Source organism: Rhododendron vialii, chromosome 6a (assembly GCF_030253575.1).
Source record: "Rhododendron vialii isolate Sample 1 chromosome 6a, ASM3025357v1".
NCBI lineage: Eukaryota > Viridiplantae > Streptophyta > Magnoliopsida > Ericales > Ericaceae > Rhododendron > Rhododendron vialii.
The window spans coordinates 37,498,309-37,526,116 of record NC_080562.1 but is presented as its reverse complement, the minus strand read 5'-3'; the positions used below and the strand labels follow the sequence as shown (position 1 = coordinate 37,526,116).

The 27,808-nt window shown below is 36.6% G+C and overlaps 3 protein-coding genes across 13 annotated transcripts; 1 reads left to right on the top strand and 2 right to left on the bottom strand.

The window, feature by feature from the left end:
* Positions 1-438: 438 nt before the first annotated feature.
* Positions 439-5,773, bottom strand: LOC131331520 (vacuolar protein sorting-associated protein 25-like). 8 transcript variants are annotated; one of them, XM_058365519.1, is made up of 7 exons: positions 5,731-5,773; positions 5,264-5,364; positions 3,168-3,304; positions 2,372-2,425; positions 2,171-2,259; positions 1,991-2,066; positions 439-803 (listed from the first exon to the last, which is right to left on the bottom strand). In XM_058365519.1, exons 2-7 carry the CDS (start codon positions 5,320-5,322, stop codon positions 682-684), a joined length of 537 nt encoding a protein of 178 aa, XP_058221502.1. In that variant the 5' UTR covers positions 5,323-5,364; positions 5,731-5,773; the 3' UTR covers positions 439-681. The 8 variants fall into 8 exon arrangements, with proteins under 8 accessions (XP_058221502.1, XP_058221503.1, XP_058221501.1 ...); XM_058365520.1 differs by lacking the exon at positions 5,731-5,773 and adding an exon at positions 5,484-5,679; XM_058365522.1 differs by lacking the exon at positions 5,731-5,773 and adding an exon at positions 1,016-1,088 and having other exon boundaries at positions 654-803; positions 5,264-5,682.
* Positions 5,774-7,167: 1,394 nt separating this feature from the next.
* LOC131331518 (uncharacterized) lies at positions 7,168-9,312 on the top strand. Its single transcript, XM_058365513.1, has one exon. It carries the CDS (start codon positions 7,231-7,233, stop codon positions 8,989-8,991), a length of 1,761 nt encoding a protein of 586 aa, XP_058221496.1. The 5' UTR covers positions 7,168-7,230; the 3' UTR covers positions 8,992-9,312.
* A 66-nt stretch (positions 9,313-9,378) lies between these two features.
* Positions 9,379-24,097, bottom strand: LOC131331519 (polynucleotide 3'-phosphatase ZDP). Of its 4 annotated transcripts, none has more exons than XM_058365515.1 (18): positions 23,599-24,094; positions 22,694-22,753; positions 21,757-21,786; positions 21,602-21,670; positions 20,376-20,438; positions 19,625-19,696; positions 19,261-19,467; positions 18,385-18,444; positions 14,519-14,581; positions 14,377-14,439; positions 12,559-12,630; positions 12,328-12,384; positions 11,899-11,975; positions 11,276-11,357; positions 10,970-11,086; positions 10,409-10,536; positions 10,186-10,255; positions 9,379-9,552 (listed from the first exon to the last, which is right to left on the bottom strand). In XM_058365515.1, the coding sequence occupies exons 1-18, from the start codon at positions 23,926-23,928 to the stop codon at positions 9,505-9,507; spliced, it is 1,668 nt and encodes a 555-aa protein (XP_058221498.1). In that variant the 5' UTR covers positions 23,929-24,094; the 3' UTR covers positions 9,379-9,504. The 4 variants fall into 4 exon arrangements, with proteins under 4 accessions (XP_058221498.1, XP_058221497.1, XP_058221499.1 ...); XM_058365514.1 differs by lacking the exons at positions 18,385-18,444; positions 19,261-19,467; positions 19,625-19,696 and adding exons at positions 15,330-15,389; positions 16,245-16,451; positions 16,596-16,667; XM_058365516.1 differs by lacking the exons at positions 14,377-14,439; positions 18,385-18,444; positions 19,261-19,467; positions 19,625-19,696 and adding exons at positions 15,330-15,389; positions 16,245-16,451; positions 16,596-16,667 and having other exon boundaries at positions 23,599-24,097.
* Positions 24,098-27,808: the final 3,711 nt, after the last annotated feature.

The window sequence follows — 27,808 nt, the reverse complement described above, 5'->3', positions numbered from 1 at the left end:
GTAACAAATGAAAAAGGAAAAGAAAAAAAAAAAAAAGAGGATTCATATAGGTTGAGAGTTGAACGGATAACTTGAAAACAAAATGGTGGGAGTACTTAAAAAGGAATTTGGAAATCCCTGCACTTCAGGGCTGTAGGACGACCAATCCAGCCGTCCATTTTGATGGTGACAACTGGGATTTAAATTTGAATTTTTATTGATCTGAGCCATCCATGGCCGAAATGGACTGCCAAATCGCCCTACAGCCTTGTAGAACAACCCACCCTACAGAATCCCCAGTTCCAGTTAAAATTGCCACAACCCGGATACCACAGCTAAAGTTCGTTCAAAATTAATGTGTTACATAAGCAAGCAAATTTTCAACATTTTTGTGAAGCTAGCTCGTTCAGCTTTCAAATCAGCCTGAGATACTCGGCTGGTTTGACTAATGATGCATAAAAAATCAAACTACTCGAGATTGGATCGATTAAAACCCATTTAAGATCGAATCGTCTTACAAATAACCTAACCTCTAACATATTTTTGAAACTTGTGGAGTATTTCAAACTTGGTATGACCAACCACCTACTAATTGGCTCATTCAGGTCGTTTATTACTCCTGATAATCAACAAAAAAATTACAATTGTATACATAGAGCAAACATTAATCAAACGCTACTTGAACCGAAACGAAGGAGAACACTAGATGGAAAATTTCACGCCCTCATCATCAGCTGAAGTTCCTTTGAAGATTGCGAGCTTCCCCTTGTGTTCTAATAGCTTCAAAGCTCGCAGTAGTACTATGCGGTCAATCCCATGAAGATCTAATGCACATCACAATAGATAGAGAGAGCCAGAGATTAGTACACCATTGAAAGCACAATGGAGTACCACAATCTTTTTCCAATGAATTTAATGAAGAGAGATATATCTGAGAAAGGTACCAAGGCCAATGAAGAATGATTAGTCTAATACTTTCCCTACTCTAGTTGAGTTAAGAGTTTTCTTTGATATATTTGACATGCTTAATACAAACCTTTTGTTGTAGATATACTCAGGAAAATGAAACTCCATGCTCGGACTCCACGTCCGCCAAACCCCTCTTAACTCTGTGTGTGTGTGTGTGTGTGAGAGAGAGAGAGATGGCATCAATGATGAGGAATACCTAATTAATAAACACTAATTAAGATCCGATTATTAGGCCAAAGATAAGGTATGAAATTTTGGTCAACGAGAAGCCAACAGCTGCCAGCTCAAAATAAAGCCATACACTTCATGAGTAATCATGTGTAAAGGGCCATTTTCATGAGATGATTAGAGTAATCATCGTAAATTATCTTATGACAATTAAAGCAATTTATCCTCTTGGGGGACTACGGCAAAGTGCATCACTTACAATAATCTAGAATTTTTTTGCTTAACTCTATCTATATTAAATTGGGCATAAGTGCATCGCTAAAAGAAATATTGCAGTCAGCATATCTCTTTTAGTGAAATATGGCAGTTCAGAGACGCGTATAGAGCCAGAAACAAAATGGAAAATGATTTGATTGGTCATAACCTACATGTTTTTATGGATGCACCACAAGAAGTCCTCCCATTCTTATTGGCACAAGTTTTCCTTTTCGATCAAATTTGGTCTGTTTGACCAACAAGTTTTTATGGATGCACCACAAGAAGTCCTCCCATTCTTATTGACACAAGTTTTTCCTTTTGTATCAATATCTGGTTTGTGTGAAAACCTTCTTCCACTCTTTTCTTTGCCTCTACAAATCACTCCTTCAATCGAAAATCCAAAAGGCAGCCTGAATGTATTATCAGCATTCAGAATCTTATTTCCAAGTGGATTGTGACTGAAACAAAGATTCTCGTCATTTTTCTTTTTGGTGTTCTTCTGGGATGTTATTTTCGGACAGCTGATGATTAACTCATATTAATAGGGGCTGTATTAACTTCACAGCAATAGTAAGCAAACAGGGGTTTAAGAGGAAAGTTTAGGTTTACAGCTCACCTGTGCCACGGGATTCAGTCCCTGAACGAATTTCCTCAATTGTCATTACGCTATCTTCCAAGCCATTATCTTTCACCTAATCCAGTGCTATCAAGTAACATTAATAATAAGCAAATCACTGATGTAGCAAGTACACATGAATGAAAAACAGGTTCTAATCAAGATCACAAAGCTACTCACAAAGCGTAAAATTAAATCAGCCCATTCTTGAATGCGGTGCCAGAGGATAAGACATTTCCTATGTCCCTTGTCCATCCATTCTGCACGTCCTGTAAAGTCAAACTGAAATTTAACAAACAAAACCCTACGTTTACATGCAAGAGGAGGATGGTCAACTTCAATAAGGCACTAAAATAGGAAATCTTGGGGACATGAACAAACCTTCGGAAACTAAGGTTGAGAGAAATACTTCCCTAGCTTCATGGCTTAGAGACCCTGAATTGCCACAACGAAGTCAAAATTCAGCAGCAGGTGAGGAAACATAGTTTTTCCTCGTGTAATTTACAAACCAAAATGCACACATTAATCCAACTACTCTTGAAATTTGAATGGTAGAGAAAACAGAATCGTTTAGCACAGGAATGCAATGTGTAGTTAAAACTATTCACCTTCAGAATGTTATTTGTACTATAAAACTTCATTTTACCTAAATGATTGAATGTTATCGTCCTGTCTTCCTAGTGATTTAACAGTACAACTCTTTCAGTTTTTACCTCTCCATAGTAAGTAGATAAATGGCCAACATATACACCTTTTTATGTATCTTAAATTTGACAAAACTTGCAGCTTCAGAACAAGCCTGGACACGTGAAGAAGATATTATACCTATCATCTGAAACCAACCTAGTACACCACAATCCCCACAACAGTTGAGCTGAGCAGAATCCTGAGGACTCCATCAAGGAATGGGGTGGAATATTAAAATAACCACCCATGTTCATGCATAATAACTTCTCAATTAAGTTCTCTCCATGCCAGATAGATGGCGACAAAGAAATATCTCCGTTTTACACTTGTAATTTGCCTTGAAAAGCCCCGTGCAGTGGTATTATACTCGGGGTATAAAACGGAACTCATTTGCGTTTAGAGAACAATCGGAAATATGTTATGATTGCATGAAATAAGCAGGTAAACCAAAGAAGAGAAAGTAGAAATAGTAACAAGGAGAAAGGGTTACTTTCAATTCCAGAATTTGTAAACAGAGGAAATCCTTCTGGTTCAACTATAAAAACCTTTTGGGTTTTACAGTAATCAAGTATCAGCCCCTTCCAAAGTTGAATCTGCTTCTCCCGTGTGTCCTTTACTGGCTGCAAGCTACACAAAGACAGAAGAAGGAATGCAAATGACCAATTTTCATTATTTTTTTTTTTTTGATAAGTAACAAATTTTCATTATGAAAGGTTCCAAGAGGGAAAATTTCCAAATGAGTAAACTTCATGAGACAATTATATGAGTATGTATGCAAACTCACAGTGCAGATGGAAATGAATATCTAACAAGCCAACAATATATGGAGTTGTAAAGGTATCTGAGACCAATACTCCTCAGTTTTAGAATACCCAAAGATACGTTTATCTACACTACCCAAACATATCCATTTTATAAGAAATGGATGCTCTACAGCTCTAGGTCACGTATCCACTCTCACGGCAATGAAATTATGGCACTTCTTGCTTAGTATTGAAGTACAAAAGGGATACTGACAGACTTGACAATTGGCATCATATATGCACATAATAAGTTGGTTTTGCTGGTTTGGCATTTCTCTTCGTTCATATTGACACAGCTTACCTCAAATCATGGGAATGAAATCTGGTGGCTCCTCAAAATTCTTGAAGAGCCAACAAGCCAAGAACGTCGCTTTTCTGGCATAAACTGTTCTGACCGCTTTTATGGCACAGGACCATGAATTTGCATGAAAACATCACAATGCAGCTCCAATTCTTCCAGCTTATTATGTGAACAAGAATGAAATTAATGTTTGAATACTCCCCAACGGACTATTGATTTACAAAAGGATATGAACATACTCAATTCAATAGGTTGGGTTATTAGGCTTGGTTTCCAGCCTTGGATAAATTCACTGGTCACTTGGTAAAAAAAGAAATAATTGCTACGTAGCCACTTTCAATCTAGAAGGATGAAACTCGGATTCTTGCCATACCAAGAGAGTTCATATCTTTCCCTCATCGTGAAGAATCATAGGGCAAGCTTAGTAAGGATGATAGCTTTGGAAATTGATTCATTAAATTCACCCAGCCAAGGCCAAAAAAGGCACATTCTTGAAGGAACTTGGTCAAAAGTGCAAAAGATTAAAGCTTTCCTCGTAACAAGTAGAAAGAACCGCAAAATATCAACTAGATATCTATCAACATTGATTCAAACAAGCTGATTCTAATTGAACCACACCCTTTTGAACTCAACACGCCCAAATCCCATGAACCTGGGGCCGACTACATGGATTGGTCCTCTCCAATCAGAGCATCTCCAATGAAATCATAAAACGGCTCCTAAATGAGGCTCCCATCAATCGTTTGCGAAAAGCACTTTTTTTTTACTGCTCCAATGGGCTCTCTAAATTGACTCCTTAGGTAGGCACTCAAGTTTGGCTCCAAAGTGGTTTATTAAATCTAGCAATCTATTCAAAAGCCAAAAGGGAGGGAGAGAAGAAGAGAGGGAGCATGGAAGAGAGAAAGAGAGTCGGGACAACTTTACTTTATGTATATAATACATTTGTTCTGTATTTGCGTATATCTCAACAAACACTAAAGCTATTCCATTAGATCACTCATCCATGCACTTAATTAGCACACACGCAACACAAAATATTAGGCCAACCTTTATCATTTTAGGAGTCAAGTTCTGTGATTCCATTGAAGATGCTCTCAGCAGTATGAAAACACCCCTACCACCAGGGGGAAGAACAAGAAAATGCTTAGGAACTAAGTGCCACAGGGTACAAGCTATATCGTCTCTAGATGAAGGCAATACCATATACAAACTAACATTCGTTATAAATAACAAATCGTGATTCAAATTCAGACAATTTCCAACACACCCTTTATTTTTGGCTTTTCCAGTGAGCAATTAACATAACATACAGAAATAAACCCGTCTCTACAAAAATATGCACTGATGTCGATCCTACAATGCACGGCTCCGGTGGGTCTTTCATGTACCTAATTGCCCATAAGTATGCAGGGTGCGGCAGGTATCTCGAACTAAAAAAAAAAAAATCAATGACCTATCAAGCCAAAGAGAGCAACAAATTACGTGAAGTATGGCAGGTAGTTGAAGAAGTTGGGCAGCTTGAATTCTCCCAATTTCTGCATCTCTCTCTACCACTTGTTTGTTTGAGTTACCTAAAATTGCAGCTGCCCAACACAAGATAAAAGTTTGAGGGCAAAGAATTTGGCAAACAAAGAAACAGCCGCACAATTCTTCACAGCAGTCAAAATACCCCTAGAACCAGTTTCGAATCTGAATTCATTACTAGCTCATGTAATCAAACTGTAAGTCTGTAACTACACTCAGATGTGATCAAACTGTAACTACAATCAGGGCCGGCCCAGGGCAGAAGCCGCCGCCAGTTTAGGCCCCCCACAAAAATGCTTGGAGGAAGGGCACCTAGATGGTTTATAGTTTTATTTCTAGCTCCCACAAAATGTTATATTTAAGCATCTAAATTAGCCATGAACAACAAGGAGAGAGAGAGAGAGAGAGAGAGAGAGAGAGAGAACCTGTCGGCTGAGATTAATTTCGCGGGTGGGTTTTTGAGTCTTCGGATTGATTATCAAACAGGGCTCTAACCATCTTATACGGAGTAGGAGTTTACTTTTTAACTCCGAAACAAAATCTAATTAAAATGTTCAATTCTTTACTCAAAAAATTCATTAGTACAGTATCAAATTATGTTTTAATTAAAATTTTAACCAAATTAAGGAACACCTATAAATTCTAACTCAAATTTGGAAGACAATTTTTTCCCCGAATATTTACAGCCATGCCTTACTGAATCATTAACTTGTTTCGAAACTACGCCTAGATTTGAACGAACCCATTTGGATGTTTTATATCTCACTCGTGTGCAATACATCTTTTATCAATTCTATTAAATGTACACAGTGGGTGTACTCTCTGTTCTAATTATTTAGTCTTTTTTTAAAACTAATCTTTTTTAAGAGTCTGTGTTTCAATTATTTACTCATTCCATATCAATTTAATAATCACTCGTTCTATTCTAATCGAATAAAAAAACTAGTTACATATTTAAATTGGTAATAAATTTTATATTCAAAATGGATTTTATTTGATAGATCTCGATTAATTCTATAATTCAATATTTTTAAAATCACTTAAGACATTATAAATTACAAGATATAATCAATTAAAAAATGACCCGAACTTTCAAAATGGACTATTAAATTAGGACGGAGGGAGTATATCTTACAATCTAGTATAATATTTTAGCTGATTTTGAAAACTTTGTTATAGTACAAGTTGAGAGCTATCAACCAAGATCCATAGTGTATATAAAAAGTATTATCAACGGATAATATAACCAATTTAAAATCCAGTTAGGATGGAATAAAGGACTAAAAAATGGGGACGAATGAGAGTAATACGGAGTAGTTGTTACTCCCTCCATCCTCATTCTATTGTCCCTTGTCCAATCCTGACTGGATAAAAAATTAATTAAAACTTTTAATTGATAATACCGTTAATATGCAATATAAGTCTTGTTTAATAGGTCTCAATGAATTCTTTTAAATGATATTTTCAAAATCACTTAAAATATTATAGATTGCAAGATATAATCAATTAAAAAGTGGCACAAACTCCTAAAAATCAAAAGAAACAAAAGAACGGAGATGGAGGTAGTATTAATGAATTCATTGCCCTTCCACCAAAAACAAATTCAATGACGATAAATGAAATTAGTATTAATTGTTTAAGGGCGAAATTCAAATATAAATTAAATTCTTTACACTGTCAGTGTAAATATTTATTTTTTTCAAATCAATTATATTGTACCACATCATTATATTTTATTGATTGAAACCACTATTTTATAATATGATGCAATATAATTGATTTGAAAAAATATATATTTATATCGGCAGTATAAAGAATTTATTATCATTCAACCAAAAATACGACTTTTTAAGGGTCAGAAGTGTTTACTTCGTTATCTTTCTCCAAATTGCAACCGTTCTTTCGCCTCCACACTGTCTCTCCAAATGCCGACTCAAAACCCTTCTCTCTCTAAAACCCTAAACCCTTCTCTCTCCCCTTTCCAATTCCCACCTCTTCTCCACAGATCCCTAACCCAAATTCATATCTCCTCAAGAAGCTACTCTAAACCCTTCCCCATTCGCTGTCAATCTCAAAACCCCACACCTCCATTTCCCCGCCAAAATGCTCGAGACTTCCGCTCCTTCGCTGGCCGGAGCAAGAAGGATCCCGCCGGAGGCAGCCGCTCCTCCGGTCGTCTCGAAGGAAACGCCGAGGTCCGCCGCGAGGCAAAGCGCAACGCCCGTAAACGGAGCCGGCGAATGGCCGAGAACCTCTTCTACAGGCTGAAAAACCCTAATAGTAAGAACTACCCAGATAATTTCACCGAAGAAGAGCTCCAGACTATCGGTTTAGGGTACGATAGAATGGTCAGGTTCATGGAGAAAGACGATCCTAACCTCCGCCACCCACACGACTGGTACAAGTACGGCCAGTTCGGGCCGTACTCGTGGCGGGGAGTGGTTTTGGGGGAACCCATCCGAGGCGATTTCACCGACGAGCGTGTGACCATTATCGGGGAAGTTAAGGACCACGAGGAGTGGGAAAGGATTGAGCAGTTTGAAATGGTTCAAGATTTTAACAATAGGTTGAGCACATTGAATAGGGATGTGGGGTTGAAGTATTTCTGGGTTTTTGTTAGGCATCCGAAGTGGAGAATTTCGGATTTGCCGTGGCAGCAGTGGACTCTGGTTTGTGAAGTTGTGGTTGAGGCAGGAAAACAGAGGTTGGATAAGTGGAACTTGATGGGTAGGCTTGGGAACAAAACGAGGGCATTGATTACACAGTGCGCGGCGTGGAGGAGACCGGATTTGATATATGTGAAGAGGCCGGTTTACCAGTGTAGGTTTGAGCCTCAAGATGAGTTCTTCAAAGGGTTGACACCGTTGCTCGATCCGGATACTGAAAGAGATTTCTTGTGTGAATTGGAAGATGATGATGGGAGGGTTGAGTTGTATACTTATTTTGGTGGATTGTGTAAGATTGTGAAGGTGAATCCCAAGGCGTTTGTGGATGATGTTGTCAAGGGGTTTGAGAAGTTGAGTGATGAGAAGAAGTCCAAGTGTTTGGAGTTTTTGCTGGGTAATCATCCGGTGGAGCTGTTGCATCCGTATACAAAGGAGTGGAAGGCTAAGCTAGAGGAGATGGAGTTAGGTTGTGATGCTCCTGATGATGATGATCGTGGTGGTGGCGATGTGGGTGAGGAGGTCGTTGATTGGATAGAGGATGATGGGGATGATGACGGTGCTGATGATGTTGTCATGGACATGGATGGGGATGGAGATGATGAATTGGCTAATGCAGACGACGAGGAGGACTTGAGTTCAGATGAGGATGAGAAGGATTGGGATGAGGAGTTCAAGAAGGCACTGAGTAGCAACGAAGCAATGGAAAATATTGCAAAACAAAGTATGGAAGCGTCTAACAAGTTGTACAGGCAGCAATTGGGGATTACAGAAAAGGGAAGAGAAAGGGGAAATGATGATGGGGATGAATTGGCAATGAGGGGTGTTAGGGCAAAAGTGACTCCAGAAGAATGGCGACGTGTTGGGTATGGTCCATTCAGGAGGAGGATCAAGAAGAGTAGAATCCCTCCTGAGCTGTTCCTGCGAGCGGCTGTGAGACCGTTTACTTACCGAAATCTTGTAAAGGAGATTGTTTTGATGAGACACGCAATATTGGAGGGTGAGATTCGTGGGAAGAAATGATGCATCTTTTGGGTGCAGAACCTGGCTTGCTATGAGTGCATTTGCACCCTGATCATCTTATTTGCACCATGGGGCCATAAAAAAATGTGCCAAATGTTAAGCCTGTATGCTGAAATGCAATGTAGGTGAGGACATTTCGTATTTGATGCGGATGACTCCCAGCTTTCCAGTCTCAGCTCCCTCTTCAATTGTAAACCTGTTTTGTTGCAGAAGTTTTGAACTTGTGCCAACTGGCAACAACAAATAACTGGCTATGAGTTCAATGTAATGATTTTCCCAGCTTCATATGGACGGTAGCTGAAATATACTAGTTTTTTCTTCTCTTGTGTTCCAAAATTTCTCTTCAATTTTTGAAATGTTGATGCAGATGAGTTGAATAAACGAGTATGTGCAAGCTTTAGGTTTTCCATTGATTCCCAAAACCACCAATGTATCTGAATTACATCCCTCCTAAATGAGCATTACTTAAATTGGACTGGAATTTCATGAACTAGAATCCAGGAACCAGATGCTCTACACTTCGAAGTATTCCTCAGGAACGTAGAACTTCAACCCAACGGCCTGAAACCAGAAAAGAATTGTTTAGTCATCACTATTTGTTGGACCTGATAAAGATAATAGCAATAAGACTTGAATTTCAACATCAATAGAACAAGTCAAAGAAAATAGTGTCGCCAATAAACAAAGGAAGATGTTTCTGTGAAGCAAAGGCAATGCACAAAGCTTAATAAAAAATTTACCGTTTCAAAAAAAAAAAAAGCCAATGCACAAAGTCCGACATTTCTAAGTTACCTAAGTAACATGAAATATATTGAAGTGAGGGTAGCTAGCTTTTTAGGTTGTGGTTGAGTTCTACTCAAAACCAAGTGATAGTTTCACCGCTGTGTCATGTTGATCTTTGTCATCCTTATTCAGGACAAGGACAGAGAAATCTTAGTCAGTGCTGATCAGATGCTCTAGAATAAACAAAGTTAGACCAGCCTCATTTACGCTTAGAAGCTATCTATATCCCAGAGAATGCATGTTCATACTTGTACTGATTTTAAGCAATGAGGTCTTCCATAAAAGTACGAAAACAATCTTGTAACATGAACTATTGTCATTCTATGACCCTTATTTCAACCTCCTCCCAAAACTGTACTCATATCAAGGATACATATTGTAATATGACCTTAAGAAGGATTTTAGTAATACCTCTGCAAATTTGATGTCAGCATCGCTATGATCATTTTCTCTCCCAGCCGCATCACCGACATAGAAAGATCTGAAAGGTAAAGACGGAGAGTTTATAGCAGAAGACTGAACCCATCTTTTCCATCTTCCATGGTAGGTAATATATGTTCGAGGAAGTAGTAGAAAAATGTCTTAAACAGGGATAATAGCATAAACATCAATTAGCAGAGAGAAAGAAAATAACTGATCCATATCGATTGAAATGCCAGAGTTGAAGTGCCAATCCATAAGATGCCACATCCCAGGATTAGGTTTTCTGAAGGGATCCTCAGTTTGGCCACCAGATTTGCCTATTCCACAAGCTATGAAAACCTGCACAAGAATGTATAATCCAGTCAATTTAGATGGCATAGAGATATATGAGGGGAAATCCATAGAGCCAAAGGAGAAAATACTTCAGAAGCATTTGAATTGAATTCAACAAACTTCGAAATAACTCCAAAAGTTTACAACCTCGACTAACTGGAAAAACTGCGTATGGTACTAATTGTAATCTTGCCCTAACAGGTATTGCCTTCATGTGAGCAAAAATGATGCATGATGTAATCCCATTAGCAAGGAAAAGTAACAAACACCATTGACTAGATGGTCCTTGCCTGAATGATCTAATCAATCCAGGATTCATGTAGAGTTTCTTTGAAAGATGGATGGGGTATACATGATTATACAAGTCCTTAAAGTCAACAAAACCTGTTAAAGTACTGTTCCATCAAAAAGGCATAATATAGTGCCTGAATTGACCCACCTGCATTGGGACGTTCACATGCTTAATGAAATTGGTAAGGCGTCCAATTTTCGAGTCCACTGCTACCTGTCTCTTATTCTTCCAGCGATCAATGTTGGATTCATTGGTAAAGATCACCTATTAATCACAACAACGATGATGAGTATGACCAAGAGAAACACGAAATAAAAATATCTATACAAGCAAAACATACTTGCACTATACAAGCAACTAAAGGACCACAACACCTAATAACAAGTCACAATCCTCTTTTTCTTATAGCCACTATAAATTCCCAGAGACTATTTATGAGAAACAAGAGTCTACCAGCTTGTAGCCTTCATTGTATAAGCTCTGGAGCTTCTCTGGGATTGAAGGATACATCAGGGACCAAGCATCTGGACCAACTCTGAATTTAAAGTAAAAACAATCATCAGTAAATTTTTCTAGTAGCGCGCTGCTCAAATGACTAGAAAATATTCCCGCACTGGAATTACAGCAAAACAGAAAATTTCAATCATTTTCAGTGGATGGTTCACATAGGGAAACAGGCACGACAAGGTATTAGCAATATGTATCATTGTATCAACCATGTGAAAAATAATGTAGCTGTGTTGTTATCTCATATCATAGTTTCTTGTATAAAAGTAAATAAGTTTTCCAACTAATTACCCCAAAAAATATAAAAAAATCCAACTAATACTAAAGTGAGAAAAAACATCTTCCCTTGCCAATTTTAGTTCACACTAATAATTTGATGTTAAATTAGGGGTAATCAAAGATAAAAATGAGAACAGTATCAACCTTCTTCTTTACTTGGTTCAATTTCATATCACCTAAGATGCCCATCTGAAAACCAGCCTTCTAAAATGCTTGATATTTTCTACGCACTATCAATTCATATACATGGTATATTTGAGCAACTAAGGTATTAGTACAAACTGTCATACTTCTTCACATTTGTATTCACAAGACACCCATCAAAATCAAACGCAGCAATTTTTCCGGAATCTTGAAGGCCCTCATCCTGCATGAAGTAAAACATATCAACAACCCGCAACCAATGTCAAATGTCATGTCAGTAGCGAACATTACCATATGAACTTCCCATCAACACACATACGAGAATTATGTGATATGTGTCAACAATACTATGAAGCTGAAAAGCCCTTATGATGTTATCAACACGGTAGCTTGAGTCATCAACAGTATCAATCAGGATGCAAAATTTGGGTTCTCGTCAGGATTCTTGGCTTTTTGCCCAAAATCATACCGTTATGATATTGTTCGCAAAACAAGATGCACTTCTAAACCTTATGCTTGACTAGTCCAATAACAACCTGAAGCGTGAGGTACCATTCATTTGTTATACATCTCACCTGTTCAAGGAATATCACTGTGCGAAATGCCTTCCATTTCGGTAATAGTGTAGCATCCTGGATCAAGAAAGATTTGTACAGACGTGTAAGTAAAGAGCAATGAATATAAGGGTGCTATCACAAAGTCAATGTGTGGCACTGCCATTTTGGAATTTTACTTTGATAACAAATGCCAATACATGTGATACTATCATAGAAATCAGGACAAAAATTGTTCCAGGATATGCATACCTTATACTTTAACTGGATATCAGAAATTGAAAAGGATACGTCTAGCTCGGCTCCTTCAGTAGTTGTAGATAACTACATACAATTAAATGCGAAATAAAAGTTAAGCGACTATATGTCAAACCTGACAATAAAATGGTTCACTAAGGACATTGAGAAATACTGCACAATGTATGACATGGCTGTAATATAGATAACACCTTTTGACCAAAAGCTAAACTACTGGACAAAATGCTGGTCATGGGATTCGTGAGTTCAAATCCTAAAGCATGATGTAGCCTCCCAGGCAAATGAGGACTTCATGAAAATAATGGAACAATGAACAGGAAGGCTATCCATTATAACTCCACCACTGCAAGTTCAGAGTAATTTATAAATCACCAAGATTTATGCTTTGTCAAAATAGAACAATGCATGTAACAGATTTACACTTCCATAGCGTGTTTACTATTTGGAGTTTCAAAAACAACACTTAAATGTCCCCATTATCCTATCAATCTGCACTAGTAGTTTAATTGCACAGTAGGGATTCAAGAACTTACCACACACAAAACACAGGTAGATTGTTGAACACAAAATATAGTATTAAAAAGACTCTCATTTTTAGTCAACACTTAATAGTTATTGATGACTTATTATTATTTATTCATGTTTTGTGGGTATTTTGGACTTGTCGCAAAAAAGGCTTCGTCCGAGACTTAAAAAGAGGATTTTGAGTTGGGTTTTGGAAGGAAGTATGAAAGGCAGCTAATGTTTGGACGGATTGCACTTGTGTGCTAGGACTAGATACTAGAGTTTGATCACCACCATATATACCTAATAATATTATACAATTAGGAAATGTACAAATTTTTATTGGGGTAGTGGTTGACATTATTAGGGAAGCACAATCAACAAAGGATTTGTTTTCCTATTAAGGAACCTCAGCCAGCTTTATAAATGGCAAAGGAAGAAGAGTTTGGGAGGATTGACAGCTTGATCACCACGCACAACACCATTCCGAGAACAAAGGCCATGGGTGGAAAAAGAGAAAAATCCTCTATGAATAATCAATCTTATCTCATTTTAATTAAGTTAGTAATTTTGGATATGGATTCAATCACGTTTTTTCCATGATTTGGGATTGCTAACTAATTATTTAGCCCTGTTATGCAACTCTTGATTTCCAGCACAGGATAGCTTTTGTGATTTGTTTTCGAATGGATACATATGATTTTTTGTCTTGAAAATTAAGGCGAGGAAGAGCGTACATAAGTTGTTTTTCTAAAAAGTAGTAATGATGATATTTTCCACGGTAATAGAGTTTAGCTACCAATTTACTATGAAGAAAGGAGGGAAATAAATAAGAGTTTGTTAGTAACTTCTATGAATACGTGAGTGTGGATTCTGAAACCTTAGTCACTTTCCTTTCATCAAGTTCATTCAATCGTCAACTTATGTGTTTGTTTTCACTATTGTTATTTTTAGTTCATAGTTAAAATACAAATCACAACTTTTGTCAACTAGTTTAGGGTTTAAGTTTATTTAGTTTTCCTAGAAAAATACACAAGTCCCTGTGGGTTCGACCTTGCACTTGCATAACTATACTTCGATACGATTTGTGCACTTGCAAGTACATTAAAATTTCACAACATGGATCCAAAGCCAAACTACCCCACAATTAAGGTGTCTCTCCAAGGAATAAACATAACAAACTTCCATGAAATTTAGTTGTGTTATCCTCTGTTTAGACACTGAATATCATGGAGACGCATCTAGCCAGCACCATACATCAAGCCTTATCAACCAAATTCTTAAGCCAAGACACAAGTGCCTGCACACCTTTCCTTTCTTTGAATTCCTATCCTCCAGGTCATTATTTTTATCATGATCCTTTTCTCTGACCTGTTAATGGATAATGCACAGCTATCAACATAACCCAAATAAATACATAGTTAATAGATTGGTATTGACTAGTTTTTACCTTCGATCTCTTAGGAATTCTCTCTTTGGTTCCTTTAACTGCATCTTTGTCTCCAATAGCACCCTGCATCATGACAAGTTTGTTTTTATATGGATTCTGATGAACTAGACAACATCATTATAGTTACAGGTGCTTGCATATAAAACCTTAACTGAAGACACAGTTTGTCTAACAATTCCAAGATATTGCTTTTCCAAGGCATCCTTCTATACCTATCCTGTACCGGTTCGAAGCAAATCAAATAAAATTTGCTAGCAAAGCTATTAGAATCAAGTGGTTCTCATATCCAGTGGTTTCCGTGTGTGGTTCTTCTAGCCCCTAGTAGTAAAGTTTAGCGCTTAATCACTAAGTGCTAACTAGTATACACATTACCAAGCTAACCTTAGCAATAAATTATAACTAGATTTAATAATTTAAGCTCTACCAATTATAACCATAGTAATACTTCAAATAGTTTATTGAATCCCAATATAGAATAGGCCACAATAAACTTTTATTCTTCATGGTATAAGCATAGAAAATAGAAATTGAAGAATTGAGGTCCAAATTCTCAATTTCCGGTTTTTGTGGAAAAAGTTGGTGCAGTTCAAGAAAATCAAGGTTTTTGAATCAAGACTAATTCGTACAAATCAAGAAAATCAATTTTATAAACACAGCAGAGGTATCTATTTAGCAGTAATTCTTAGCCATGCACACCTACACAATTTTCTACCCTCCACAAGTCAAAGTTCCAGTTATCCACAGGTGAAACTTAAAATTGAACCGTTCCTCACCAATGTGCAGCAAAGCAATGCAGAATAATATCACGAACCTTTTCTCCAGGACAAGCACTTTCGTCAAGCAATTTCGCCAAACTTTCTTGATCACTAATCTGCAAAAGTCACAAACAATAAGTAAAAAGGGGTCTTTTAGAACATCTCCAGCCCTTACTCTTTTCTCACTCACACTCCAAATTGAGTAAAATGCCTTCAAACTAACCCCACTTCTTTACTCAAAAGTCAAACCTATACCGAATCTAGAAAAGTCCATCCACATTGTTGAAGACTATTGGTGACTTTCAAAATTTATAACTACGCCATTAATGAAGCTTTTATTCAAACTTTCTATTAGCTTTGAGTTTACCCATTGAGCACTTCAATGCAAAAAAAGCTTTTACCCAAATCTATGTAAGAGTTTGAGTAAAAGACTGGAGATGACTCATCTCCGGCCCTTACTCTTATTCGTACTCGTACTCAATTTTTTAAATTGGAGTAAAAGCTTCATCTAGTATGAATCACTCTAATGAGCAAACCCAAGCTACGCACAAATTTGAGTATGAGCTTCATTAATGGCATTGTTGTCAATTTATGATGGAAAAACAGCCCTACAAATTTGGGTAAAAAATTAAGTCTTCCTTGATTTGCGTAAAAATTTGAGTAAAAATCAATTTGATACAAGTGTGAGTCAAAGAGTGTCTTGTGAGTTATAGGGGACTTTTACACTCAATTTTTGGGTTTGACTAACAAAAAGACAAACCCCTTTGGATGGAGAGGTTTCATGAGGAAAGAAGGAAAGGGTTATGGTTTCTTGTGAAAGCACTCATTTGGACTCTGCATTTTGGTGACAAATGGAGAAAAAAAAAAAGTACAAAAAAGGAAGTTTTTGATTGGCCCCTCCCTTTTCTCATCAAATCTCACCAAAAATGAGAAAGGGCTCCCATTTCTTATCGAAAACCAACCCAAGTTACCTTCAGCGACGAGAACCCGCCGATATCCTCAGCCGAAGCAACCACCTCCGAATCCATAGGAAAGCAGTCCAAGTGATGCCATTTGGTCATATCAAACCCTCGCCTTTTGTCTCTGGTCACCGAACCCAACCTCAAGACGTTGGCGTCAATCTTCTTGTCACATTTCTTGCACGAGGACCGCGCCGATTTAGCGTACTCTGCGATGACCTGTAAGTAAAGAGTGACGAATATAAGGGTTCAATGAGAAAGTCAATGTGTCGCACTACCGTTTTGGAAATTTACTTTGATAACAAATGCCAATACATGTGATACTCAGAGATTAGGACAAAAATTGTTGCAGGATAGGCATACCTTATACTTTAACTGGATATCAGAAGTTGAAAAGGATGCGTCTAGCTTGGCTCCTTCAGTAGTTGTAGACAGCTAGGAACAATTAAATGCGAAATAAAAAAGAAGTTAAGCAACTATAGGTCAAACCTGATAGTAAAATGGTTCACTAAGGACATTGAGAAATACTGCACAATGCATGACATGACCGTGATATAGAGAGAATCATTTCACCTAAAGCTAAACTACTGGACAAAATGCTGGTCATGGGGATTCGTGAGTTCAAATCCTGAAGCATAATGTAGCATCCCAGGCAAATGAGGCCATTATTTAAATAATGGAACAATGAACAGGAAGGCTATGCATTATAACACCACCACAGAGTAATCTATAAATCACCACAATTTATGGTTTGTCAAAATAGAAACAGTGCATGTAACGGATTTACACTTTCGCAGCGTGTTTACTATTTGGAGTTTCAAAAACAACACTTAAATGTCCCCATTATCCTATCAATCTTCACTAGTAGTTTAATTGTCCGGTAGGGATCCAAGAACTTACCACAAACAAAACACAGGTGGATCCAAAGCCAAACTACCCCACAACTAAGGTGTCTCTTCAAGGAATAAACATAACAAACTTCCATGAAATTTAGTAGTGTTATCCTCTGTTTGAACGCTGAATATCACGTAATCGCATCTAGCCAGCACCATACTTCAAGCCTTATCAACCAAATTCTTAAGCCAAGGCACAAGTGCCTGCGTACCTTTCCTTTCTTTGACTTCCTATCCTCCAGGTCATTATTTCCATCATCAACCTTTTCTCTGACCTGTTAATGGATAATGTACAGATATCAACATACCGAATTAAATACACAGTTAATAGCTTGGTATTGACTAGTGTTTGCCTTCGATCTCTTAGTAATTCTCTCTTCGGTTCCTTTAACAGCATCTTCATCTCCAATAGCACCCTGCATCGTGACAAGTTTGCGTTTATATGGATTCTGATGAACTAGCAACATCATTATAGTTACAGGTGCTCGCAAAACTGAAGACATAGTTTGTCTAACAATTCCATGATATTGATTTTCCAAGGCATCCTCCTATACCTATCATGTACCAGTGCGACGTAAATAAAATAAAATTTGCTAGCAAAGCTATTAGAATCAAGTGGTTCTCATATCCAGTGGTTTCGGTGAGTGGTTCTCTGGCCCCTAACAGTAAAGTTTAGAGCTTAATGACTTAAGTGCTAACTAGTACACACATTACCAAGATAACCTTAGCATTAAATCATAAGATAACCTTAGCATTAAATCATAAGATAACCTTAGCATTAAATCATAACTAGATTTAATAATTTCAGATCTACCAATTATCATAAGATAACCTTAGCATTAAATCATAACTAGATTTAATAATTTCAGATCTACCAATTATAACCATAGTAATACTTTGAATAGTTTATGAATCCCAATATAGAATAGGACACGATCAACTTTTATTCTTGATGGTATAAGCATAGAAATAGAAATTGAAGAATTGAGGTTCAAATTCTCAGTTTCTGGTTTTTGTGGAAAAAGTTGTACAGTTGAAGAAAATCATGGTTTTTGAATCAAGACTAATTCGTACAAATCAAGAAAATCAATTTTATAAACACGGCAGAGGTATCTATTTAGCAGTAATTCTTAGCCATGCACACCTACACAATTTTCTACCCTCCACAAGTCAAAGTTCCAGTTATCCACAGGTGAAACATCAAATTCAACTGTTCTTCACCAATGTGCAGCAAAGCAATGCAGAATAATATCACGAACCTTTTCTCCAGGACGACCACTTTCGTCAAGCAATTTCGACAAAGTTTCTTGATCACTAATCTGCAAAAGTCACAAACAATAAGTAAAAAGGGGTCTTTTAGAACATCTCCAGCCCTTACTCTTTTCTCACACACACTCCAAATTGAGTAAAATGCCTTCAAACTAACCCCACTTCTTTACTCAAAAGTCAAACCTATACCGAATCTAGAAAAGTCCATCCACATTGTTGAAGACTATTGGTGACTTTCAAAATTTATAACTACGCCATTAATGAAGCTTTTATTCAAACTTTCTATTAGCTTTGAGTTTACCCATTGAGCACTTCAATGCAAAAAAAGCTTTTACCCAAATCTATGTAAGAGTTTGAGTAACAGACCGGAGATGACTCATCTCCGGCCCTTACTCTTACTCGTACTCATTTTTTTAAATTGGAGTAAAAGCTTCATCTACAATGAATAACTCCAGCGAGCAAACCCAAGCTAAGCACAAATTTGAGTATGAGCTTCATTAATGCCATGTTGTCAATTTATGATGGAAAAACAGCCCTACAAATTTGCGTAAAAAATTGCGTCTTCTTGATTTGCGTAAAAATTTGAGTAAAACTCAATTTGATACAAGTGTTAGTCAATGAGTGTCTTGTGAGTTTTAGGGGACTTTTACTCTCAAATTTTGAGTTTGACTAACAAAAAGACAAACCCCTTTGAATGGAGGGGTTTCCTGAGCAAAGAAGAAAAGGGTTATGCTTTCTTGTGAAATCACTCATTTGAACTGTGCATTTTGGTGACAAATGGAGAAAAAAAGGTACAAAAAAGGAAGTTTTTTATTGGCTCTTCCCTTTTCTTCTCCCCTTTCTTGTCGAAAACCAACCCAAGTTACCTTCAGTGACGAGAACCCGCCGATATCCTCAGCCGAAGCAACTGACTCCAAATCCATAGGAAAGCAGTCCAAGTGATGCCATTTGGTCACATCAAACCCTCGCCTTTCGTCTCTGGTCACTGAACCCAACCTCAAGGCGGCGTTTTCAATCTTCTTGTCGCATTTCTTGCACGAGGACCGTGCCGATTTTGCGTACTCCGCGACAACCTGTAAGTAAAGAGAGACGAGTATAAGGGTGCTATGACAAAGTCAATAGCGTCAATGTGTTGCACTACTGTTTTGGAATTTTACTTTGATAACAAATGCCAACACATGTGATACTATCATAGAGATTAAGACAAAAATTGTTGCAGGATGTGTATACCTTATACTTTAACTGGATATCAGAAGTTGAAAATGATACGTCTAGCTCGGCTCCTTCAGCAGTTGTAGACAACTAGGTACAATTAAATGCGAAATAAAAAATAAAAAATAAAAAGTTAAGCAACTATAGGTCAAACATGATAGTAAAATGGTTCACTAAGGACATTGAGAATACTGCGCAATGTATGACATGGCCGTAATATAGAGAGAACCGTTTCACCAAAAGCTAAACTACTGGACAAAATGCTGGTCATGGGGATTCGTGAGTTCAAATCCTGAAGCATAATGTAGCATCCCAGGCAAATGAGGCCATTATTTAAATAATGGAACAATGAACAGGAAGGCTATGCATTATAACACCACCACAGAGTAATCTATAAATCACCACAATTTATGGTTTGTCAAAATAGAAACAGTGCATGTAACGGATTTACACTTTCGCAGCGTGTTTACTATTTGGAGTTTCAAAAACAACACTTAAATGTCCCCATTATCCTATCAATCTTCACTAGTAGTTTAATTGTCCGGTAGGGATCCAAGAACTTACCACAAACAAAACACAGGTGGATCCAAAGCCCAACTACCCCACAACTAAGGTGTCTCTTCAAGGAATAAACATAACAAACTTCCATGAAATTTAGTAGTGTTATCCTCTGTTTGGACGCTGAATATCACGTAATCGCATCTAGCCAGCACCATACTTCAAGCCTTATCAACCAAATTCTTAAGCCAAGGCACAAGTGCCTGCGTACCTTTCCTTTCTTTGACTTCCTATCCTCCAGGTCATTATTTCCATCATCAACCTTTTCTCTGACCTGTTAATGGATAATGTACAGATATCAACATACCGAATTAAATACACAGTTAATAGCTTGGTATTGACTAGTGTTTGCCTTCGATCTCTTAGTAATTCTCTCTTCGGTTCCTTTAACAGCATCTTCATCTCCAATAGCACCCTGCATCGTGACAAGTTTGCGTTTATATGGATTCTGATGAACTAGCAACATCATTATAGTTACAGGTGCTCACAAAACTGAAGACATAGATTGTCTAACAATTCCATGATATTGATTTTCCAAGGCATCCTCCTATACCTATAATGTACCAGTGCGAAGTAAATAAAATAAAATTTGCTAGCAAAGCTATTAGAATCAAGTGGTTCTCATATCCAGTGGTTTCCGTGTGTGGTTCTCTGGCCCCTAATAGTAAAGTTTAGAGCTCAATCACTTAAGTGCTAACTAGTACACACATTACCAAGATAACCTTAGCAATAAATCATAACTAGATTTAATAATTTCAGCTCTACCAATTATAACCATTGTAATACTTTGAACTAGCGTTGTGCCCGTTCGATGCACGGGACAAAAAATGATTGCATTGGTGTTTTTTCCTACTCCGTGTATCGAACGGGCCCAACGCTAGTTGATATCGCGTGTTCGATGTATGCACGGGACACTTATATCTACTGTTATGAATTAAACAAACAAAAACAAAAAAAGTATAGTTTTATTTATCTTTTTTATTTATTAAAACACTAATTTTTACAATCTTCAAAGAGTAGCATTGGTTCACTAAACAAAAAACAATAAAAGCAATTCTGGTATAGTCAGATAAGTAAGTGTAAGGAAAGGAAAGCACTTGGGGAAAGCACTTTGGTAATGCTAGTGGAACAAAAACAGATTCTGATAAGTAAAGGGAGAGCACCCTTTAGTGTCACCCAAAAAATGAAGCTGTATGGATTTTTCCTATACCAAAAATGCCATATTCAAAAACCATTTCAAAAACGGATTCTAATAAAGGGAGAGCACCCTTTGGTGTCACCCAAAAAAAGAAGCTGTATGGATTTTTCCTAAACCGAATATGCCCTATTCAAAAACCATTTTTTATGGTGCATTAAACTACCCGTGGACAGAAATTAAAATCATTGATCTATAATACAGAATTGAATCAAAACAACTTAAGTAGGGAGAATCCTAACATGTGCAGCCTCATCGGCATCCTTCGTGTCATCAACATCATCATCATCGTCAGCATCAGCATCCTCAGCCTGGAAAACAGTTTACCACAAAATAAGGACTCAACTGAAACAAACAAATTAAAAAAATTACTAAGGTGATAAGTCCATAAGCTTACATCAGAATCTACAAGGTTATCCTTTGATTCCTGAGAAAATCAAATCTAGATGTTAACAAAAGACAGAAAATGCAGAATTAATATTCACCCAGTACCTATGTGAACATTGAACACAATTACGATAACAATTATGAGGATTAAAATTATGGGAGAAGAGGAAAAGTGAGGAGAAGGTGCATGAGAAGAGTTTAAAACATTAAATAGTGGAAGAAGAGAAAAAGTGGGGAGAATGAGGAAGTGGGGAAAGTGTGGACGTGGGTGGTTGGTTTTTTGTTTATGTTTTGTTTCCGGGTTTTTCCGTTCATAACTGTCCTCTGAGTATTTGAACGTGGACGTGGGGTTTTTCCCGTTTAGCCAATGGGTGGGATAGGACGTGGGGTTATTTTTGTTTTTGTTTATGTTTTTGTTTTTGTTTTTGTTTTTGTTTTTGTTTTTAATTGTTTTGCCTTTGGGTGGGACACATGTAGAGTGGTGGCTTTTTTACTGTTTAAAAAAATAGAAAATTCAGGAAATAAGGAATGGGGTTTGGAGGTTATTGAGGGCTCAATACATTTCTATAGGATATTGATAGATAGATAGATAGTTTATGAATCCCAATATAGAATAGGCCACAATGAACTTTTATTCTTGATGGTATAAGCATAGAAATTGAAGAATTGAGGTTCAAAATTCAAATTCTCCGTTTCCTATTTTTGTGGAAAAAGTTGGTGTACAGTTCAAGAAAATCAAGGTTTGTGAATCAAGACTTACTCTGACAATTCAAGAAAATCAATTTTACAAACACAGAGCAGAGGTATCTGTTTAGCAGTAATTCTTAGCCACGAACATAATTCTCTCCCCTCCAAAAGTCACAGTTCCATTTATTCCCAGGTGAAACTTCAAATTCAACTGTTCCTCACCAATGTGCAGCAAAGCAATGCAGAATAATATCACAAACCTTTTCTCCAGGACGACCACTTTCGTCGAGCAATTTCGTCAAAGTTTCTTGATCACTACTCTGCAAAAGTCACAAACAACAAGTAAAATGGGGTCTTTTAGAACATCTCCAGCCCTTACTCTTTTCTCACTCACACTCCAAATTGAGTAAAATGCCTTGAAACTAACCCCACTTCTTGACTCAGAAGTCAAACCTATACCGAATGGCGAATCTTGAAAAGTCCATCCACATTGTGCAAGACTATCCGTGACTTTCAGAATTTATAACTACGCCATTAATGAAGCTTTTATTCAAACTTTCTATTAGCTTTGAGTTTACCCATTGAGCACTTCAATGCAAAAATAGCTTTTACCCAAATCTAGTAAGAGTTTGAGTAAAGGACCGGAGATGATCTCATCAGCCCTTACTCGTACTCTTACTCATTTTTTAAAGATTGGAGTAAAAGCTTCATCTAGTATGAATCACTCCAATGAGCAACCCCAAGCTAAGCACAAATGTGAGTATGAGCTTCATTAATGGCTTTGTTGTAAATTTATGATGGAAAAACAGCCCTACAAATTTGGGTAAAAAATTGAGTCTTCCTTGATTTGCGTAAAAATTTGAGTAAAACAAAATTTGAAGTAAGCGTGTGTCAAAGAGTGTATAGTGAGTTTAAGGGGACTTTTACACTCAAATTTTGAGTCTGACTAACAAAAAGACGAACCCCTTTGGATGGAGGGGTTTCACGAGGAAAGGACAGGGATATGGTTTCTTGTGAAAACACTCATTTGGACTGCATTTTGGTGACAAATGGAGGGAAAAAAGTACAAAAGGAAGTTTTTGATTGGCCCTTCCTCTTTCTTATCAAATCTCACCAAAGATGAGAAAGGGCTTCCCTTTCTTATCGAAAACCAACCCAAGTTTACCTTCAGCGACGAGAACCCGTCGATATCCTCAGCCGAAGCAACCGACTCCGAATCCATAGGAAAGCAGTCCAAGTGGTGCCATTTGGTCATATCAAACCCTCGCCTTTTGTCTTTGGTCACCGAACCCAACCTCAGAGCGTTGGCGTCGATCTTCTTGTCGCATTTCTTGCATGAGGACCGCGCCGATTTCGCGTACTCCGCGACGACCTTCGAAGGTTCCATTATCAAAGACGCCAGACGGAGTAAGAAGCTAGGGTTTTGACAGACGAGGAATAGGTTCGAAAGGGTGGGGTTTATGAGGAGAATTCTGAAATTGGGGATTATTTGCATGAGTGGGTCATGGTACTGGTGGAGGATTTTTTAGGGTTTTTCTGAAGGGTTTTGGGTGGAATGGGACGGACAGAAGGGTCACCGTTTTCCCGCCATTTTTTGGTGCAGTAGAGACCGGAGAGATGTAGGTTGTGAATTGTGATCTGTGAGCGCGTGCACACAAGTTATTTGTCAATTTGGTACAGTAACTTTTTTTTTTTTTTTTATCCGCTTGGTACAGTACAGTAACTTGGGAGGGAGCTTATTTGCACCAAATTTTCTATGATGCCCCAATGTGGTATTGGGGCATCATGCCCCCATTTAATCTGGGTCTTTAGATTACATTTTGGATGAATCTCAGCCGTTGGATGAAAACCACTCCCAAAGAGTAGGGTGGTTTTGCCCATTTTTTCAGAAAAAACGTTATTATACTTACCATGAACACTGATTCTACTTACCACAGTTTATGTTGACACTTACCACAAAATATTGTATACATACCACAACAAAAGACTACACTTCAACGTTTTTGCCTTTTCTCTCTCTAACTTGTTCTCTAGGTAGCCGGTTTTTGGCGGAAAAAAAAAATTGGCAGAAAAATGTATCTTTTTGCAAGAATTTTTTTAATTATTGAAAATTTATAAGTTCACACCACTTTTGTCCTATTTACCCTATCTTTTGTCATTTTTCTAATCATTTGTGTAATAGATTATCAAATATTGGGTGAAAATATGAATTTTTAATAATACTTAATTTGTAAACAAATTTTTTATAACAAATTTTCAAACTAGATATTTAAGCCAAAAAATTGCCTTGATTTTAGATTCATGTTGTTAATATATTTCATTAAATTATTTTTAATTAAAAAGTACTTTACAAATATTATTGAGAAAATATTTATTCATTTGTTGTTTTGAATAACTTACAATTAATGTTGTTAATATATTCTATTAAAATTTTACTTTGTGTTTATATGTTTCTTATAACAAATTTTAAAAAATAATAAATATAAACCATATAATTGTAATAATATCCTAATTAAATTTAAATAATTTATTTGAAATGATGTAAGCAATCGTTTAACGTGATATTATAACAATTAGTAGTTATAATTGACATTAGACTATTCAATTAGTGATAGGGTAGCGATTAATCTCTATAATCTACTATAGTAGTCAAAATCATTTGACTGAAAGCTTAATTGATTGATCATATTCAATAAGTGATGATATTGTGATGATTGAGCATTAATATACTTGGCTAAAATGAATTGGTTAATGTAGGTTAATAGTGATCAATGTTATTAGTAGAAGTAGTAGTAAACAGTAGTCTTAGTTGCAATCAATAAGTGATTGATACAATTGGCTAATGTAAGAGTAACCACTAACTATTGATCTCTAATGACCCATTCAATACGTCATTTAGTTTTATTAATCATTAAGGTATTATGCTTTAATTATAAGGTAATACAAATTAAGTAGAACTAACTAACATCACATTTTATTGTGGTAGTTACCGTATTAACTACCCTCATTATGGTGCATTAGTTATGTTACATAAATTTGCACAAACCTGTCATTAATGTCATACTTGCCACAAAATTAGGCTATTTATACCACCACGGCTGGATTTAGTTACCATGACAATATTCGGTTGTTCACGGTATATGTGTACATACCACAATTTTTGCTGGTACTTACCTTATTTAAAGGCTTTACTTACTTTTGAAAATGATTCACTTATTGTCAAACTTGTGAAATAAATGCTTACCTACCCCACATTATGTCATTAAAGATACGAAATTCCTCCCTACCTACCTTAAACTCCTCAAATTTATCCATCTGATTTTTCACTTTTTCACACATATTCCTTCTTGTCTCAGGAAATGAATATTGAAGAACCTCTCTAACTTTCAAGAACAATAAATTGAAAAATTTGACCAAGTAAGTTTATCCTCATTCTGTAGTCTTTATTTAGTTGTTATTCTAAGATATTGAACATAATTTATTATAACTTTTAAACTAATATCCATTTGTCCATTCACTAATTATTATAACTTTTAAACTATACAGGCTGCTGGATGGTCAACAAATCCAAATAGTGTTCAGGCTCAGATTCTAGGCAGCAACTTTGGAGGATGGTCAACAATTCCCGGCAACGGTTTTGAAGGGTAAATGTAATCGCATGCAGTTTGAAAATGTAGTATGCATTTTGAAAATGTAATCGTAACCTTTGTTTCATGTAATGTCTTTCATTTGTAATCGTAAAAACATCCAATATTCGTGGAAACAATGTCCAGTTTTTAGTTATAAACATCTTTCATTCGTGGCAAGTAGGTTCTTTTTCATAGTAAGTACCTTCAGTAGAGTTTTTTTCCTTCCAAAATCTGTGGTAAGAATATCCAGTTTTAGTTATGTTTCATGGTAAGTACCTCCAGACACTATTTTTTCCTTCCAAAATCTGTGGTAATATTTTTCCCATCAAAATCTGTGGTAAGAATGTCCAGCTTTAGTTAAGTACATTCTGTATTCGTGGTAAGTACTTTCTTTTTCATGGTAAGCTCCTCCAGTCACTATTTTTTCCTTCCAAAATCTGTGGTAATGTTTTTCCCTTTCAAAATCTGTGGTAAGAATGTCCAGCTTTAGTTAAGTACATCCTGTATTCGTGGTAAGTATGTTCTTTTTCATGATAAGTACTTCCAATCACTATTTTTCCTTCCAAAATCTGTGGTAAGAATGTCCAATTTTAGTTAAGTACATCTTGTATTCGTGGTAAGTGTGTTCTTTGTCATGGTAAGTGTGTTATTTGTCATGGTAAGCACCTTCGGTAGAGTTTTTTTCCTTCCAAAATCTGTGGTAAGAATGTCCAGTTTAGTTATGTACATCTTATATTCATGGTAAGTACGTTATTTGACATGGTAAGCACCTCCAGTTTGATGACATGGCCACTAAAATGGTAGGGTATCCCTTCATTCACCACAAGCAGGCATAAAATTTCTCAACATTTATCAAAACAAGGAAAGACTTCGATATCATTGAATACATATCATAAATTTTTAGCTATTCTAAATAACAAAAGGCAACCACAATATCATCAGTCAGCAGCTATGTTAACAAACAAAAAGGCAGCTGTATGTTAACTATAAAAAAGTCAAAAATCTACATGAGCCATAATATACATCCAAAAGGCAGCAGCTATGTTAACTAACAAAAAAACAGCTGCATTTACATCCAAAACACTACACAGTCAGCATCAATATGGTCAATTTTTCCTCCACAATATCATCAGTTTTTCCCTTTAGGGTTGGGATATTTCTTTTTAGCCTTCTCCATAATCTTTTCTTTCACATTGTTCCCGTCAAACATGATCAAGTCCAAAACTAAGCCAATCCTACCTTCTGCAGAACTGAACTTCAGCTACAATTAAGAAATTAAATCAAAAATTAGGAACAAGTGTTGAGTATATAAACCGATAGAAATGACATTATATGTAAAACTAGTTTCTTACCATAATCAATTCATCTTAAATAAATTGCTCCAAATTAAAATACTTGGCGGTGTGCACGCCACAATCCATGCATTACGAGGGTGCTTCGGAACTTCATTATGGCATTTTTCATCCATTTCTTTCAACACTTCATTACAGCAATCTACAGCTACCACATTCCCCTTAGTTTTCTTTTTTGGTGGAGCCACAACACTACAAAACAATACAAATGATTGCACAAAAAATATAAAACTGTAAAAGAGAACAAAGTGATTTTTCTTTTGCTTCAGACCAATGCAAGCGCATCATTCACTAGAGACCAAAGTGATTTTTCTTTTGTTCAGATCACATTAGAGAGTTACTTATTGATCACTATATGAACTTATCACTACCTGACTCCTTTTCAAAAAATTTC